The following is an 18701-nucleotide window of genomic DNA, read 5'->3' as shown; positions in this document are numbered from 1 at the left end:
TATTTTTCATTCTGGTCGACACGTGCTTCATCAAACAGAGTGTGAACCTTTCTACATATTAGCAGAAAAAAATTACACTCCCCACCTAGCACCTACACCATATCATACTCCATCATACACAGTGCAAACAGTGTATGATACTTGTTTTACATTTATTATCACCTCCACCGTACAAACGGCTGGACATAATCGTCCTTTGATGGGTAATTTATTCATCGACGACGACTGGTGGTGGTGGTGGAGATGATCAGCATGTAGTGTACAGTGTCGCTGACAGGCTTGTCATAATAAAATTCACTGCATTGAGTATATCAATAATGTACCAACGTAGCGTGGTGTAATCCTCTTATGGCACATGAGCCTTAATGTCATCAAAAGCCAATCAAGATAATAAATGTCCGATAAAGCTTTGTGACCCGACGATACGTTGCTTGTTCCAGAGAGGCCTTTGATATAGATCTGGAAAAAGAGATCTGACAAGAGATCTGGCCTAGGGCAGGTCATGTCAAGTGTACTCCAGAGGGTAATATTCTAACTATCAAAGATACTCTTTATGAAATCAATAAAAAAGGAGGAATAAAAGCAACAAAACACTACACCCGGTACTTCAACTCCAAATCCGCAAGCATTGTGAAGAACCCTTTGGTCGAAAACTACAACCCTTCCCAAACAACCCTAGAATGCTGCCAATAACGTATTACATGTCTGTGGCATGTACACAATTTTGCATTTGTTCGAAATGTGACACCGGGAATGCACGACAGCTCGGGCTAAACCGTTGACAAATTGTTAGCCCTTCTGTGTCTTTCCATTGCTCCCTCCCCCTCACAGACGCACAGAGAGAAAGAGGTCCCTCTCTTTTGCAGCTACACTACACAAAACGAGCTACAATGTACCCTTGTAACCGGAAACATCCAGCTCCAAAAAGCGCCCAACAACCTGGTGCTTGTTTTTGTTTTCTATGTGTGTAGTTAAATTTTATATTTCACTTGCTGCCTTTTCCCGAGAAAGAAAAACACCGCCGTGCTGTGTAAACCGATGCAGCTGATGAGTTTTGGGTGACTTGTGCGCCCCTCCCCCCCAACCGGCGCACCCGCCGGCGTGATACCACATTCTAGCATCCAGCAGTAGTACCCTGTGTTGTCAATTTTTGACACAAACACACCGAAAATGAACGGTCGAAAAATATGACGACCCTGTACAGCACACAAATGAACTGGATCGCTTCATGTGCTGTTGGGCCATCGACTGACATGCTCAGCTGTTGGGTTCATGTTGCTATGACGAAAGAAAAAAAACTGTGACACACACCGGCCGGACAACCTTCTCATACTGTCTGGGCTATCCGTCCCCTTGTCCCGGGGTTTTTATCTATGTCGTCATAGTCATGCGAGGATAACACGAAACACACCCCTTTGCAGCTGACTTCCGAACAGCCGAACAGCCATCGCAGCACAGACTACGCACTCCCAGTGTTTCCATACCCGCGATGGGATGGGATTTGGGGAAGTAATTGAAGGAAAGTGTATGGCATTCACACGACATTCATCCCGCATCGATAGAACAACGAGCGGTGGTGTACGTGAAAACCGCCCGACACCGAGAGGAGTCAACCACTCATTGGATTAGTGACAACTCTCTGGCTCGACTCGGTGAAGCAAAAACACATGCCAATAAGAGTGACCGAATGCACACACACTAACGGTAGCCAGATAAAAGTGAATTTTCATGTATCCTGTTAATCATAGCCGAGGAGGGGATGGGAAGACTTTCATTCAGAATTGTCCCCACAGTTCGTTAGGGTTGTACTTAATGTGCAGAGAAGTACGTAGACATCTGGGGTTTACTGTTGCAAACACATGATGTTCAAAAACAAGGAGAACTTTAAGTAAAATGACCTCCTAACAGGGAATTAGTTTATTTCGAAGCTTCTTTAATGTTCATGAACCTCCAGGTAAGGTCCTCATGACATATGATTTCATAAATACTTTATCAAGCCGCGGTTTGCTCCCTTTCGCAGAGAGTAAAGCTCTAGCAAAATTGCTCCTCCTTTATTCTGTCCTTCAATTCACCAAAAATTGCTCCGAAAGGAAAATGTAATTCCGTTTTCCGGCAAGATAAAGCACAACCTTTGCGCACCCAACTTTGCGCCATCTGTGTCCTGTGGGAGGCGGAGAAAAACGGAGAAATATCTTTACCTGCGCTCCGTGGGATGAAAAACTGCATTCAGAAAACTAATGCATACGAGAGTGTGCTTGTATGTGTGTAGCACAAAGTAAGGCAAAAGCGAATAACACAACCCCCGGCTGGCTTGCAATATGCCCCCGGGCTGGAAGATTAAAAGTTTTTAATTCCAAAGCCAAGGGATTTTTTTTTCTCTCTCGTTGCTCCTTTGCTTCTCCCGGGGCATCCCGCAAAACCCGGGACGGAGGAAGTTAAATCGAATCCTGCACCGGTCTGCACGGTCTGTGCATTGGACACACGAGCTTTTCTTTCCTCTCCCTCTCCCCTTGCATGGAGGAAAAAGTTTCGTTATTTTCAATTAGTTCGCTTTTCTCTCAAGACTAAATACTTTAAGCTGACCGGGGCTGGGCTGCTCTGTAGACGGGGATGGAACAGTTGCTGCTGCTGCTGCCGGTGCTGCGGTAAACAGCAGTTTCCGTTGTACGTGGTGCCACACTAAGCTTGGTTCGCCAGGGTGGGGTTTTACCCGAGCGCCCAACCCCGTCCCTAGCACACCGGGTGCAGCTCATTAGTGGTAGCACGATTGAGGCACATGATTTAGTTTGCTGTTTGCTGCGGGGAAATTAAATTTTCCGCTCGCTTTGTACAGCGCGCGCCCCGGCGGGCGCGTGGTCTAAAAACTCCAGCAGCAGGCCAGAGGGGAGTGGTATTGGCTACTACTACTGCTTTAATTGGAAGCAGGCAGTTAAAGTGATAACTGCTTTAAAATGTTTCATCAACCAGTGGCAATAATACTTGATTCTGGAAATTGTTATACATTGAGACTTTGAAATTGTTATACAAGAGAATGTTTCATGTTGCTTTATTGATACTGTTGCTACGGGTCTGTAGCTGTCTGTTTATTTTGTGTAGCTCTATTCAAACTATTCTACAACTGCCTATTTTGTATATCAATTGTTTCTCCGATCAGTTGTGCTACTTGACCCCGTTTGATCCGCTCCCTAATTGGCCCTGATTTCGGAGATCTAGTTGTCGCAGTTGTTCGGAGATCTAGTTTAATCCCGGCCAAACTGATCAGGCTAGTTAGAATGACTATGACCAACGTCACTTGCCAGGTGAGGGTGGATGGAAAACTCTCAGGACCTTTTGCTACCACCAAAGGTCTGCGCCAGGGGGACGGGCTTGCTTGTCTCCTATTCAACCTGGCGCTAGAGAGGGCCATCCGTGACTCGAGGGTGGATACTACGGGAACCATCTTCTATAAGTCAACCCAGACCCTGGCATACGCTGATGATATAGACATCATTGGTCTGCGGCTCTCCTATGTAGCAGAAGCCTACCAAAGGGATCGAGCAGGCGGCAGAGAACCTCGGATTGCAGATAAACGAGGCAAAGACCAAACTGATGGTGGCAACATCAGCGGGCCTACCAATAAATAATCAGAATCTACGTAGGCGTGACGTGCAGATAGGTGAACGCACTTTTGAAGTCGTCCCACAATTCACCTATCTTGGGTCAAAGGTCAGCAACGACAATAGCATGGAAGCTGAGTTGCGCGCAAGGATGCTGGCTGCCAACCGGTCTTTCTACAGCCTGAAAAATCAGTTCACCTCAAAGAACCTGTCGCGACGGACAAAGCTAGGACTACATAGTACCTATATAGTTCCGGTACTCATATACGCCTCTGAGACATGGACACAGTCCAAATCTGACAAAACCCTCTTAGCCGCGTTCGAGAGGAAGATGCTCAGAAGGATACTTGGCCCCGTATGTGTGGAAGGACAATGGAGGAGCCGCTATAATGACGAGCTATACGAGACGTACGGCGACCTCACTGTCGTGCAGCGTATCAAGCTCGCCAGGCTCCGGTGGACTGGCCATGTTTTACGCATGGAAACGGACGACCCAGCCCGTAAAGTCTTTTTAGGCCGTCCACAAGGACAGAGGAGACGTGGTAGGTCCAAATTGAGGTGGCAAGATAGCGTACCAACAGATACTCTCTCCAAATCTTCAAAGTAGTATCAATAGTTTCATTCTCCGTTAACAGATAAAGCTGCTTCTTCCTATCGTCCTTACATACAGCTCAACAGTTACCATTATTCAGCCCAAGGAATTCCCATGAAACCTTCTAAAAACCAAAATCCCACCACACCAAAGTAGGTAGCAAAAATGAATAAAAGCCAACATTTTATTTCATTACCACACCGCCACATCAACCCACTAACAATTTCTCATATTTTCCTTTCGGTTTCGGTACTTAGTCCCGAACAATGGCACATTACGCCACCGAATGGTAATCCCTTTCCTGTCTCCATTTTCTGCATCCTACGGCAGTGAACTGTTATCCTTGGTCCCCGTTCACCCCGCTGCTTCTTTCTCCTTCCATTTCCGTATGTTCCAGTATTTTATCTTTTCCATTCCCAATGCTTGGAGCGCCATCAGTCGATTAGCTTTTACTGCTACTACTACTACTGCTGCTCTTCAATTTGCTTACGGGGATTTCTTTACTCGGTGTGTGTGTCTTTGTGTGTGTGTGTGTGTGTTCCTTTCTTTTGTTTAACACAAAAACCAAACCGCCTATAGAAGATCCACGAGTCCATGACTCGCGTCCCTCGGGCGGGTTGGTTTGGCACGAGATGCAGAACAAACTTTTTCCAAGCGTCGTTGGATTATTATTATTACCTTTTGCAAGGTGCCCCAAGCCAAACTCACACCCGGTTTTTGGCCTCCTGTTTTAATTGCGTCTATGCGGCCTGTTCATACGCAAAAAGTGCGTTTCCTTTTGCTTTCTGCATTCGATTGCTCCGGGCCGGCCGGAAAGAAGTTGCCATTTTCTTTTTACTGGTAAAATTTTTACTACCATTCTGGTCTATTCATACCATTCCTTTTGGCAAACAGTCCCGCTTTGCTGCCATTTTTTTCTTCTAGCCACCCACATGACAATGTTCCTGTTCTCTCATTCCGGAAGCCGCCAGTCAATCATCGAGTGGCGCGGGTTCCGTTCCCATAAAGAACTTGATTCTTTTTGTTTTGCCCATTTCACAACCACACAAACGGGGTTGGCTAAGCTAATAGAACTGTTGCCCGAAAGGCATTCCGTGGCACTAAAAATAAGGGAAAAAAGGACACCATCGCCTCCTCCCCAATCGCCCGCAAAAACAGATTAAAACTCTATAAAACATCATCCTGCTAATGATGAACGTTTGCCACGGGGTTTTGTCAGCTTCGAGCATTGGCATAAAGTTTATGAATATCAGCTTCACGATTGCCATTTTTACGACCAGTTCCATTTGAATGGGTGCTGGGCTTTTGTGGGGCTCACGATTTTCAGCCTTCCTTCCACGTGCACCACAACCACAGTCAGATCAAACTAATGAACCCAATCGTGTGGCCTTTTTTATTGTAACGAAAATTACGGTCGCTGGTTTAACAAACGCTCGAGTGCGCTCAAAAGGTACTGCAAAACGTTTTACTGCACAGCCGGGAAAGAGGTGCAGTAAACTTTCTTCGTTTTTAAACGCTCTGTTTATTGTTGCACAATCATTGTGTCCGAAAGTTCTCCAACGGCAGTACGCCTGGTGACGGTGGTGGCGCCCCCCTTTTCTATTGTTTATTTTAAATAATTACCACCTGACAGGAGGAGCTCGCTTGGATGGATTTATGATTTTTTGATGAAGTTCCGTTGGTGTAGGAAAAGCTAAAGGTAGCTTCTACCTTCATGCTGTCCGACTGACCGCTAATTATTTAAACAGACACAACACAGTTCAAGCGCCTACAAACCGCTTGCCTATTAAAAATGTACGGATTTGCTCCGTTTTTTGATCGGTGCTTCAAATTTTACAACCAAAACTTGCTCTACTGTGCGCCAACAATAAACGTTGCAGTACGCATCCGGTTGCCAATTTGGTTAGGTACAGCCGGAACCAGCTACCGAATGATTAAACGCTAACTTCACTCCCTTCCCCGGAATTGCAAAAACCAAAAACTCCAAACTCGCTTCAAAAACTCCAAAAAGCCTCCGTGAAACCACCGTCGTCAGCCAGGTGACTTCCGTTCGTTCAGCTCGAGCAGGATACTGCTTTACGCTTTCAACAAAAGGTACGCAAACGATGCCTTTACCCCCATTGCGTGGCGGCGTACAGCTCGTTTTGCGTAAATGCTAGAAACGGTGAAATGATAATAATAATGAATTCATGAGATAATAAAATATTATTGCAGTTCGCTTCACTTCCTTTGGTTAGGTGCGGGGTGCAGGGGTGGAGAGGTTCCTTCGGTCGTAAAGTGAATTGGTTAATGGCGGATTTTTTTTTTGTTTCGCTCCAAAAGAATGTGATTTTAATTCGTGTTACACGAAATTTCGTGCACCGATTATCGTGCCGTTTGAGTGTTTTTGCAAAACTGTAGCTCCAGTTCGTGTAACACGCGTGCTGCGTAACGTTTAGACGCGTAGAGTGCAGTATGATTTGATGTACAGTTAATTTAATTTCATTCAAATCTATAACATTACCGTGTTAATCAATCCTATATATGCTTATGAAAGCAAAACTCAAATCACAACTAAATCTTTGTCCACCATCTCTAACAACTGTTCCTAACCCCTTCAACAACAACGACCACTACCGCCAATAAAGCAACTAAATCGCAGCAAAAATTCCACTCCACAACATTCATTCCGGATGCACGACGTTCACAGAAATCTCATCAGTATTTCGGCGTGTTCATCAGCTACCCGCGAGAGAGAGAGAGTGCGCACGGAGAGCGTAAAAGTGTAGAGTCGAGGATAAATATTTGACAATTATTCGCACCGGACAGCGGTATCTAGATAATTGACATTCCTGCATTCGTGGGCGAAACGATCAAATGAGTGTACGATGATGGCAAAATTCCAATTAAAATCCACGTTCCATTCCACGAGTCGGTGAGCGTTCTTTGTCGGGGTAGTCACCTGAAGGGATTAGGTTGCAGCAGGAGTGTTTTATGGACATATTCTAGCTATTCGCGGGGTAATTTTTGGATCATTTCAGTTTGGAACATTCTCATTTAAAAGAATTTCAATTGTGTAAAATTGTAAAATTAAATAATTTAGCTTTTTAAGTTATAAGTATAGAAAATCAAATTTGAATCCAATATGGAACAAAAGACACTAATGTATTCCATATTGCCTACTTTTAGGCGCCACAGCGCGATAAACACAACTGAAGCGTTCAAGCCCTTTTGTCCACCAGTAGCAATGCATTATGCCCATTGTGAAGCATTCTTTACATGCATTTTAAGTACAAAATTACCAGACTCAACCATTCATTTGACTCTGCTGTCCCGAGTGCAGCCCACTCTATCCCTCTTCTCGACCTGTCATGAACGGCTCAAATAGGCTTAAACATCCAACCACTCCACTGCAGCATCCTGCACCAGGGATTAGCCCGCATATAACCACACACACACACACAAACATACACACATTAGCTGGAATCCGATAAGCCTTCCGTATGCTGTATGTACCCGGGTCAACCCGGCCTCATCATCCCAGATTAGGGAGTATAAATTAATTGTTTAATAATTCACTAATAGCATCAACATTTATCATTTTGCATGTCGGTTTGGCTTGCCACAGTCCCCTCCGCAAATCCCCCCCCCCCCTCCCTAAAAGTGCATCGTTCGATTGCAAACTCGCAAACTGTCCCCAAGCGTCCGCTTTTCGTTCCCTTCGACAATAATCATGTCAGGACGCCTCACAAAGCCACCGTCTCCCGATGGTATGCTGCCCAGCAGTGCCAGCAGGGCAACATAATTTCACAAACACCGTCCAAATGACCAGCGTCGCGTGCGTGTCGGTAGCGGGCCTGCCGGTAACATCCTGCCACTACACCGAAACGGTGAACCGTAAATAAAGCACTTGACGTGCACAGTCGCTTGCAACCGCGACCAACGCACCAGCCGAACGGTGCGCGGCCCCCTAATGGCGGCAATCAGGACGCTCGAGCAATTATTGTATTTATTTGATTTCATTACTGTTGACATCGGTTTTTTGGGCCGTGCCAGCCAGCCAGGCCTTTTTGCTGTCCACCGGGATGAGCGCGGAAATCAACCGCGAAAACCTGGTTGAACATGATCCCTGGGCCTGGTGGATGGAGGGGCGCGCTTGTTCAACTGTGATACGCGGGCCGCCCAATCGATACTGACGCTTGATGCGGAAAAACATGAACACGATCGAACCATCCTCCCTCCTTGAATCCTCCAAATGGTTGGTTGTTTTGTACCGATTATCAAGTAGCATCTTTTTCCGCGCGAATTGCTCTCCACAGTAAATATCAATAACTTAGCTCTTATTATGCAAACAGCTTTATCGGCCGATCGGCCATCGCTGCTCACCTCAGGAGGCAATTGGCTGCACTTGGCTCATTACCGTAATGATTTGCCCATTATCATTTGTTCACCCCTTTTGCTCGGCAGCCCATCCGCTCAAGAAGCGGAAGGAGACCATAATGGTCGTTTTTGATAGCATTTAAATTGGCCAAACAAACTTCCAGCCCTTGCCATGATTCTCAGCGAGCTATTTCTATCGAGCGAAAAAAGGTAAAAATTCGCGTCACCTCTCTATTCTTGACGGCTCAAAAAGGAAACGCTCTTCTCTCGCAAGCAACTGCGGAGAAAAACGATGGAAAAAGTCAACCTCAAATCAAGTTGAATGAAGCGCGTCGTGTTTTTATAGCAAATTGGAACTTGGAAGGGACCGAGTGCAAAGAGGCATAAGAAAGAATCAAAAACTGGCAAATTGAAGCGCAACGACGAATCGATCGACCAGCAAAAAAGAAGTATAAAGATTTATATCTTTTTGATTTGCTAATGGGCTGATCGATGCCACACAAACCGATAGCACTGGTTAATGGACGACGCTATTTGATGGTCGATCGATTGAGTCGTACAATATCGTACTGCACACGTTCCGCGGTGAGAATTCCGCCCGGCAAAAAAGGCATCATTGCAATTTTCATTCTACGTTGCCATTATTACCTCTTTTTTGTATCCGGTTTACATCTTTCGTTTCCATTGACGGACACACTTGATTGGATTTTAACAACCCCCGCACACAATGTAGCGCACGGTGGCAGTAACAGCACTAGCACAGGACCTCTTTTAACAACTTAATTTTCCATTATCTGATCAAATCGCTGCAATGCAACAAACTGTCAATGGTTTATGATTTTCTGCAATCGTACAATGTAGAACTGTACATTATATCTCTACGGTCAGTGTCACATATGGACAGCAGTCCCATTTTGTTACCATCCCATTAAATTGACTCACCGTTTGTAGCAAAAGAAATTGATCACTGCTGATGTCTGTATTCCATCGCTTGCTCACTTTCACCATCATCATCATCATCATCGGCGTCGTTGCGAGCATCATCATCAATCAAACAAACAAACAGCTCAATCTGCCCCCAATAGCACGCCCAACCACGGGACGGGACATCTTCGAGCTCTTGAAAAAGGATACAGATGCAGGCAAAAAAGGAATAAAAAGGACACACAATCATACGAAACAGAAAACCCAAACCGTAGGAGCCAGGAAAATGTCTGGCAAAAACTGAAACGTGCTCTAACCTACAATCCACTGCTGTGTGCCTTTCAATCAAATCATTTATAAATGTCCAGTTGTGTTGTTGCGAGAAGCAGGCGGAAAAGCAGTTCCCTTTTTTCGTAAATTGCTCCTTCCGAAACCTGTCATCCCGAGTAGAAATGCTGCAAAGTCCCTTTTCCAGTGAGCGTATCGCCGGGGCGGGAAGAAGCTGGACCGGGCAGCACACGGTGACCCTCGTTAGAACCCTCATAATCGTCAAACGATTTACTCTTTCTTTTTCTACATTTTTTTTTTCAATCCTACTCCGCTTTTGCTCCAACAAGAGATGAGTTTTTCGTTACTTTCTATTTCCATTCTTGGGTGTATGGACAATGAGTGAAAAGATTGGAGCACAACTTTAACGAACTCCAATGACTGAGGACTAATTCTAGCCTCAGCTGGGCTGGTTTTGGGTGTTTCTGTGTAATTTTGGTTGCATTTCGGGAAGGTTTTCCCCTTCTCTGCTTGGTCCACTGTAACTCATCCACCTCCAATCAAATTCGCCCTGGTTCGCCCTATGGAATTTCTGGATGTGTTATTTAACGTATCGGAATGTCTCTCCGGCGCTATCAATCGATTTTCGAAACATTTTACTCACCTGCTACCTTCAAAAAACGAAGGACTCGTTTTTTTTTCTTTTCATTGTGAACGAAAGCAAAACTTTCCTCTCATCATTTCTCTTTCCACTGTCGCGGAAAAAAGGAATTGCCTGAGACACAGCTGGGATAGGCTTGTTTTGTCACCGAAAAAGGATACAGTTGTCCTGGAAGAATAACTCTTGGAGTGAGATCGGAACGAATATGACCGTGTGTGTGTGTGTGTTTGGAATTTTGATAAGGTTCATTTTATTTACGGTAGCAAGATGTGTTACCGAGCAGTGAAAGGGAAGAGATTGTGCACAGGTTTTCCAGACGCGCAACCCCTTTGAGACAAATGTCCTGCACGTGATGATGGTGTGTGTGTCTATGAGGGTTTAGGGAAGAAAAAGGCACAAGGAAAAAGGTTTTTCCCTACAATCACACATGTGCTATAATCGATCGTTTTTTATGGGCAAGGAGAAGCTGGTACAACAAAATCCAGGGACACACTGTGCAGTTTTAGGGTATTTTAGGAGGCAACAACGAACGAACCCGGGGTTTCAATTTCGTCATAAATCGATTACGATAAAGTTGGATCCGTTTATCAAAATGGGTTAAGAGGGGTTGGCAACCGAAGAATGGGAGAGCTGATTGGCTTCCCTTATTTATCCGAACAACAATTTATTAAGCAAATCCTTTCTTTTCGGTTATTCTTTTCCCATTTCATAATCATAATCTCTCTCAGAATCGGATGACTCGCCCGGGATGTACTTACGGGGAGACTTTCTCGGCCGGCCAACGGAGCTTCGGGCGCCCACAGCGGAACGGGCCGCACTCTTTCTCGATCTGGCGCTATCGGGACGATCGCAGTGCAACTTCGAGCCGGCCTTAATCTACACCCTGCACGTCTATCAGTACAGCTTGTCGGGCAAGCGTGGAGGTAAGTTTTGGAGAGAGAGAGAGATGGACTAGAGATTCGGATGATTTAATTCCGAACCGTACTTTCACCCTACAACCGTAGTTGAAGGAGGAAGAAGTCGTCTGCATCTAATCGATCTCGGTGGCTGTGCGAATCGAAACGGAGGTCTTCCACTGTCGGGCATTGGAAATGTGCTGCTGGCGATTCTGAGCGGACAGAAGCATCCACCTAACCGGGATCATCCACTGACGCCACTGCTGCGGGACTGCCTTGCACCGATCACCTGTCACGTAGCGGTAGTGGCGCATGTAGCTCACACACAGGTAAGAACACACAAGTTTTCTTAATAATAAGAGACGTCTTTATCACTATTTACAACCTTATTTTCCCCTATGACATGACTCTTGTACATAGACCCACACGGACACGCTCACGACCATCCAGCTTGCCTCACGCATCCATCGGATGCGGCGAAGACTGCGGCCCCGAAACCATCTGCTAGGCGACAAGGGACTGAACAATGGGTCGTCCGGCCACCAGTCGGGCGGTTCGTCCGAGGGTCCGGATCCATCCAGCTCCGACTTTTCGCAGGACACCGTCATCTACATGGGCCCTTGCGATGATCCAACTGACGGGGAGCATCCACCCGTCTATCTTCCAAGTCTGAACTCGGGCGACAATCGGTGCGCCATGAACAAGGCGCTCAAGGGTTCGGTGGCAGAGAAAGGACCCTGCACCGCGACTCCTTCACCCAAGAAGAAAACATCCGCGGCAAGTGCTTCCAAAGGTAAGTGACTACAATGTTTGTAATAACTGGGGGAAATTCTAGGCTTATTAGAGATTCGTATTCTTCATTCCTCAATTTTTACCGATCCTTAATCCTCCAATTCAATCCCCCTGCAGCTCAATCCACAAACGCTCCCGGTACGAGTAGTGCCACCACTGTTCCTGGCCGCACCGATAGTCTTAAGCGCAACCAGCATTCAGCGTACGCGCACCAGCAGGGCCAGGGTCCGGAGCTGGTCTCGAGCGCCATTCAGATAGCGGCCCAGCACGCCTCGCCCAAAGTGATAGCGGGAGCCTTTAAGCATGTGTCTGGCGTCAGTAAAGGCTCCAACATCCCTACGCCAAAGGGTTCGCCCATGCGACGCCCAACGGCAGGGCCGGCCGTCGCGAACGTCGGCGGCCCCTCCGCAAACCGAGAAAGTCCCTCGCGACAAATCAGCGAAGAGAAGTGGATCGATGGTCCGCGAGTTTCCAAATCCAAGGTGCATGAAGCGCGTCATCTAATGCGCGAAATCAATCACGTGAAGAAGTGTGAAACTTGGGTCGATGGTCCTCGAACACACAGCGCACAAGCTCATCCGAGTCAATCACAACCGCTGTCAGCAAGTGCGGCAGCAGCGGCAGCCGCCGCTGCCAACATTGCCGGCGGGTACGGGTTTATGGATACGCACAAGAAGAACATGATCCGACAGTGGGTCGAAAACCAGTCCATCCAGCTCCTCCAGCAGTCCATGTCAGCCAACAACTCACCGATGCACACGAAGCACCATACCACTTACAGTTTGCCAAAGTTTAAGCCGAGCCGATCGGATGAGGATGGTTTCTTGACGCTCGAGCTCGATCGTGCGAACGGTGATGAGTTGGTCAATCCGATCGCAATGCGAGGCTTCACTGCGGCGACTACTGTTGCAGCGAACAGCTCGGAGAGTCACGTGCGAACGGGCCTGAAGCAGGGTTACAGTTTCGACGCAGAACAGACATACAATGTTACCACACAGCAGCAGCAGCAGCAGCAGCAGCATCATCAACATCCCCAGCAGAGTCAACCACTTTACGCATCGGTGTCTCATGCCGCTAAAATGTCCACCGCGGCACCCACAGCAACGATGACCTCGGCAAGCTCTCTGCATGACAATCACTCGGAACGATCGCGCACTACATCACAAGCTAGTGATAGGGCGTCCCACACGCAACAGCAGCAAACGGATGCGACCACCCAGGAGGAGGAGGATCAGGACAGTGGACCTTCGGAAGTACCGCCGGCGTTGCCGCTCATGGATCCGCTTGGTTCGCGGGAAATCTCACACGAAAGCATCCACATGCTCTGCTCGCGTCATGCGTCCCGGGATGACGCGATGAGCGTGCATAGCCATAACAGTCACAACATCGGCATGATGGACTGTGGACTACAGGTGACGGAGGATGAAATTGCCAAGACTATGAAGGGGTAGGTAATAGGTGTGTATAGTTCTGAGCTGATATTAACAAAAAGGTTATGTTTTGTGCTGGATCTTCCACAGAGAGCATCCACTGAGCGCCTTGAGTCATGGAGAGTTGTCAATCGTATCGAGCTTCAATGTTGGTGGAGATGTCTTTAGTGATTGTGTTATCGGCGATAACATGAGGTAAGGGCAATTGGGATACTATAAAATGATTTTGATATTACTGCATAAAACCTGGAAGTCTGTCTAAGGTGATCCTCGAAGAGATCTACAGCTTAGAGATCAAGATATTCAAACTCGAGGATCTATTTATCTTGGAGAGACTTCCAAATTATATAACCTGCACAACCTCTTCGTCCCTTACAAATTTCTTCCATGGACTCCTCTTTACTCCAGGAGCCAATTTGACCAACTCGCACGACTGCGCGAGATCTTCACCTCCCAGCTAGCGATGGCCGAGGTGACACCTTCCTTCCGGCTCGGCGATACAAACAGCGTGTACAGTGAGCCCGCCTATCGCTTCAATGCCGGCCCGGGCAGTGTCTGCAGCGAACCGGCCTACCGTCCACCGAGTCCACGCTGCCGGGATTGTCGCCAGTCCATGACGATGTCTCGCACACCCAGCCAAAGCTCGTTGCCAAGCCTCACGGGGATAGTGGCGATCGCGGGCATGGAACAGTACGCCTCCCTTCGCCATCCGGACGGTGCGTCCGACCCAAACCTGCCGAAGATGGAGAAAACAACGGACGACATGCTGGACCCGGACGACGGACCTCACACGCACATCCGCGAGAACCCGCTGGCCGAGCTGCTCCACTGCCAGAGCGAAGACGACGATGGGCAGCTGAAAGGACCGTCGTCCACTCTGCTTCCACCCCAGAACCTGCCCACCCTGCCGCTGCTACCTCTGTCCACACCGGAAGCGTACGATAGTGGGCACGATTCGACGCCCCGCACCTCGAAACATTCGGGCATCTCGCGGCGCGCCGAGAGTGGATACCATAGCGTCGGGACGGTGCGGGACAGCGACGAGTCGAGCTTCGGGTCGGCGGCGTCCAGGGCGCACCAGAAGTCGGCCGGTGCCGGTGGCAAGAAGCGCAACCGTGCCGACAACAAATCGCTCTGCCACTGGCTGCGGAACCCGTTCAACTGCACCTATCCCGACACGGAGGGTGAAATCAGTGACTTCTAGAAGGCCGTTCGATGTGCTTTAGCTAATCTGTTCATCGTGCTGTACTGCGCGTCGTCGTGACAACTTCGCCATGGCAAGCTACATCAGTGTTGTATGTTTAGTTTTTTGGTTTACTGCAAAAGCCTGCTACATCGCCAGAATATCGCCTATATATTGCTGACAATAAGATCGCTTGATCCAAACGCTCACGCGGACGAACTGTAATGGGTGGAGGCTGTAAGACGCGGAACAGAAACTAACCCTAATTGGTGCTTCACATTAGTAGGGTGCTTCATCGCAGGTTGACAGTGAAAAGTAATCAATTCTTCTCAAATTTAACTTCTATTTTTATGCTCCTACATCTGTACCACTCTCTTGATCTCCTTTTCTCTATCTCTCTCTCTCTCTTAACACTTCACAGCATTGCTGAGTAAAAATCATAATCATAATCGTTATGTCATGCTTTTCTGTCGTTGTTGGATAATTGTACTGTTTACCCTGCTGTTATCGAACTATCATTCGAACATCGTTCAACAAATGTTGCAGTGTGTTTCGCTGCCTCTGGGCTAAATGCTTCCTAATCGCTCTAATCGCACAGATAAATTATGGCACAAACCGATTGTACAGACTAGTTTAATGCGATTATTATTGCTTGGACTTTTAATTCAAGCCAACCTGTCCCATTGCCCGGTTCCCGTTGTATCGAATAATGTTTTAAAATTAAATTTCACCTCCATTTAGAAAGGCTCGCATCGAACTAATGACACTACTACCACTACTCGGTTGCCAAAAATGTGCCCACCCCATTAAAATGTCGCTGCGCTGCGCGCTAAATGCCATGCCATGTCGCCCCGTAACTAATTGCGTTAGCGAAATTAAGCCCTATCCCCCCCCCCCCTCCGCATTGCACGTTCCGTACTAAGTGGGCAATTGAACTGATTTGTGCGATAATTATCTCCCAATCGGAGGGGGGGGGGGGGGGGGGGTGAGGGGCTCTTACGGTACTATATTGAGGGCACTTTGAATGGTCGCTTGTTACAGAGTGCATGTGTAAAAAAAAATAAAAAAAAAAATAAACAAACATCGAAATGCAAATCCTACCAGTAGAGCATCAGCGCAACGCAACGCAAAAAAGCGCTACACGAAACAATCGTTTATGTATAATCTGTTATTAAATCTCTATCGGGTTGGGTTTGGGTGGCGGAACCAGTGGGTGGCCGCCCTCCCCCATGCTGCTTTTTTGTTGCTCTTTGTTCACAAACCGATCGAACAATTGTGGCAATTACGATGCGATAATCACCATGGTAATGTAAATGATTTGCAATCCGATTTATGTGTTCGCGCGGTCTTAAGTAGCGAAATAAAATAAACAAAAGAAAATAAGATTAAACGAATAGCGAACACGTTTATGGAAGGGAGTGAGAAAGGGAGAGAAAGTGTGCGAGTGAAATAGAGAGAGAGAAAGAGAGAGAGCGGGAGAATGGTTAAAAGGGGGACAGACAGAGTAGAAAATAGTAAATCGAAGTATGAAGAGATATCAATTTTACCTGTCAACAATCATAGTAGCAGAAAAGCATGACGTTATCCCTCTTAGTAACAACCACAACAACGCGGCCGTTTGTTTACAATCGTTGAGTTCGATTCTTCAACAGTTTAATGCTGATTAATTTTTTATTTAAACCCGATCTTTGTACAGCATTGTAAGAAGCATTTCAGCTGTTGCAAGAATTGAGCACAACAGATTATAAACCAACCGTTTACTAAGCCATCTACAAACAGCAGCACAGCACTGAAACCACTCACAAATGAGAGGGGAACACAGATTTTAATTGGCACTAGGATACTACTAATGATCATCACTAATCATATGCAGGAGACGCACGGTGGTTTCCGGTTCCGAAAATACAGGTACACAGTTTTATAGAATGAAATTTTACAACAATCCCGAAAGACGGACGTTGCCCCATGCCCCCTTGTTGTCGTTCATCGAGCAAGCGTCGGCTGCTTTGATCCCGAAAGATAGAGAAAGAGAGAGAAAAACACACACTGCTAGCTATCCAAAATCCGCGATCCTTCCTATATAGCGCGCGTGCGTTGGTGCGTGCGTGAGAACTGAGAAGCATCACCAGCCTCTTAATGGACCGATTATACTATTGTAATTATTATTACCATTATTGCGACGGCTATTGTACGAAAGGTGTATTGTATAATCTTTTTATCTACCGCTTTTATCGATGCTCGACACAAATGTGACGAACGTATTGAAGGGCGAGGGAGAGCGAGAAATAATCAACTGAAAATAGAAAATAATTTTATAAAAAGACTGCGATTAGATTGGTTTTTTGTTTAGTAAAATTTAGGTAAAAATGGAAAGAAATATCACTGAACAGTTGAGCTGCGGTAAGTACTTCGCTTAAAGTAAGTGCTGCGATGCAACAATCAAGCGTTCGGGGTTGCATTCTTCGCATGCATGCTTCAGATAAGCACTCAATCCCTGATTAAGCTTTTATGCTACGTTCTACGGTCGAAAGGGGGAAAAAAGAGAAACGAGCACATCTCGCCGGCGTTTCCACCTGCTTCATTTCAAGCCCCATTAACGTCATTAACGATGCACGTGATTTCCCTGTCCCTTCACTATCTCTTCATCGTTTCACGGAAAAAAGTTCATCAGCATCTCAACCCCTGCGATAGTGTAATTCCATTCCGGCGCATACTTCCCTACTGCACCTGCTCCCTGCTTTGATTTTGCTACCGACATCCCTCGTCGACGGGCTGACCTGGAAAAGAGAGAGAGACGGCCGTAAAAAGTTCCATCCCTTCGCAATCGTTTTCCCTATCATTTTTCGCTCTCTGCTTCCTTACTGCTAAATCCACCTGCTGATAGAAATTCCTCACCATAGGAGGGGTACTTTCTTGCATGCAAACGAACGCCGAAACCAAGAAGGCAGCGCGCCATTTGCAACCTCTGCCGGCCACTCAACCGTAAAGGGTCGCCCAAGGCCCCTTTTTGAACTTCCCTAAAAAAAGGCTCCCAAGTATGAAGCCAACACCACCGAAAACCATCCCTCCACATCGGCCGCGAAGGATTCGGCAAGCAAATGCCTAATGCGGAAGGGTTACACGGTTTTATTAACAATTTCATTCCGTCAAAACATTCCACAAGACGCCCCGAAAACCCCGTCCCGGAGGGTACGTTCGCTGAGTGACCTAGATTGGGTGAAGTTTTCTTGAAGTGCGTTGACTTTTCACGGTGGCCACCAACCGTTTTGCCACCCTCGTCGCGAGTTTTCCGGCAAGCATTCTTCTTTCCCCCCCCCCCCCCTCCTGCCATTTAAAAAGGTGTGTGCACGATAAGACGGAAGATGACGGAAGTAACGAATCGGGGAGTAATTATGACGGAATTAAATGTTAAGCTCTACCACCGTTTGCTACCGGTACTATTGTGTTTGGTCAGGATGAAATGAATCCTGCTCCGGGGAAGATGTTCACAAAGGTGTAATGGCGGGAAAGGAGGGAAGCCGGGAGAGTGGGAAGGGATTTGAGTTTCTTAAAATAACAATTTGTTAGATTGCTTCAGAAGGTATGTAACCCTGTCAGTAATTAGCGCTGCGTTGAATGAAGGAAAGTTACTTTAATCATCTTGCTCGGTGTGTCAGTATTGCAAGTTCATTCCTTGAAGTGATGCTTTACAGGGTTTTCTAGGAGTTCTCATATAGCTGTGGGATACTTTATTGACTCTTTCTTTCGTGAAATGAGCTTAATGTAATGGGAATTGCACTCTATAGCACACTTGTTGGACAAATCCAATAGGAGTTTCCAAGGAGCCGATTCAAACAAGGTACCATAAGGTCAAATTTCCAACAAGAAAAAGTCTACGAAATGCCCCACAAGTATGAGGACCTGGAAAACCCTATAAGAAGTACCTCGAATACTTTTGGGATATTTATCTGTAAAGGATATAAATATGAATACTCCCCTGCAAACATCGTTTGACTTTTATG

General features: G+C 46.7%; 1 protein-coding gene across 4 annotated transcripts in view; it reads left to right on the top strand.

Moving 5' to 3' along the window:
- The window catches only part of LOC120955273 (uncharacterized), a 216493-nt gene extending 199469 nt beyond the window's left edge, over window positions 1–17024 (top strand). For all 4 annotated transcript variants that reach the window (XM_049608321.1, XM_049608322.1, XM_049608323.1 and 1 more), the window contains exons 15-20: window positions 11128–11322; window positions 11404–11624; window positions 11716–12088; window positions 12205–13534; window positions 13608–13712; window positions 13926–17024. In XM_049608321.1, coding sequence (XP_049464278.1) covers window positions 11128–11322; window positions 11404–11624; window positions 11716–12088; window positions 12205–13534; window positions 13608–13712; window positions 13926–14721 — 3020 coding nt within the window. In that variant the 3' untranslated portion in view covers window positions 14722–17024. The remainder of the gene's footprint in view (window positions 1–11127; window positions 11323–11403; window positions 11625–11715; window positions 12089–12204; window positions 13535–13607; window positions 13713–13925) is intronic.
- Window positions 17025–18701: the final 1677 nt, after the last annotated feature.

This window comes from Anopheles coluzzii, chromosome 3, assembly GCF_943734685.1.
Source record: "Anopheles coluzzii chromosome 3, AcolN3, whole genome shotgun sequence".
Taxonomy (NCBI): Eukaryota; Metazoa; Arthropoda; class Insecta; order Diptera; family Culicidae; genus Anopheles; species Anopheles coluzzii.
The sequence above is the reverse complement of the archived record's forward strand: the minus strand, read 5'-3'. Positions and strand labels throughout refer to the sequence as shown.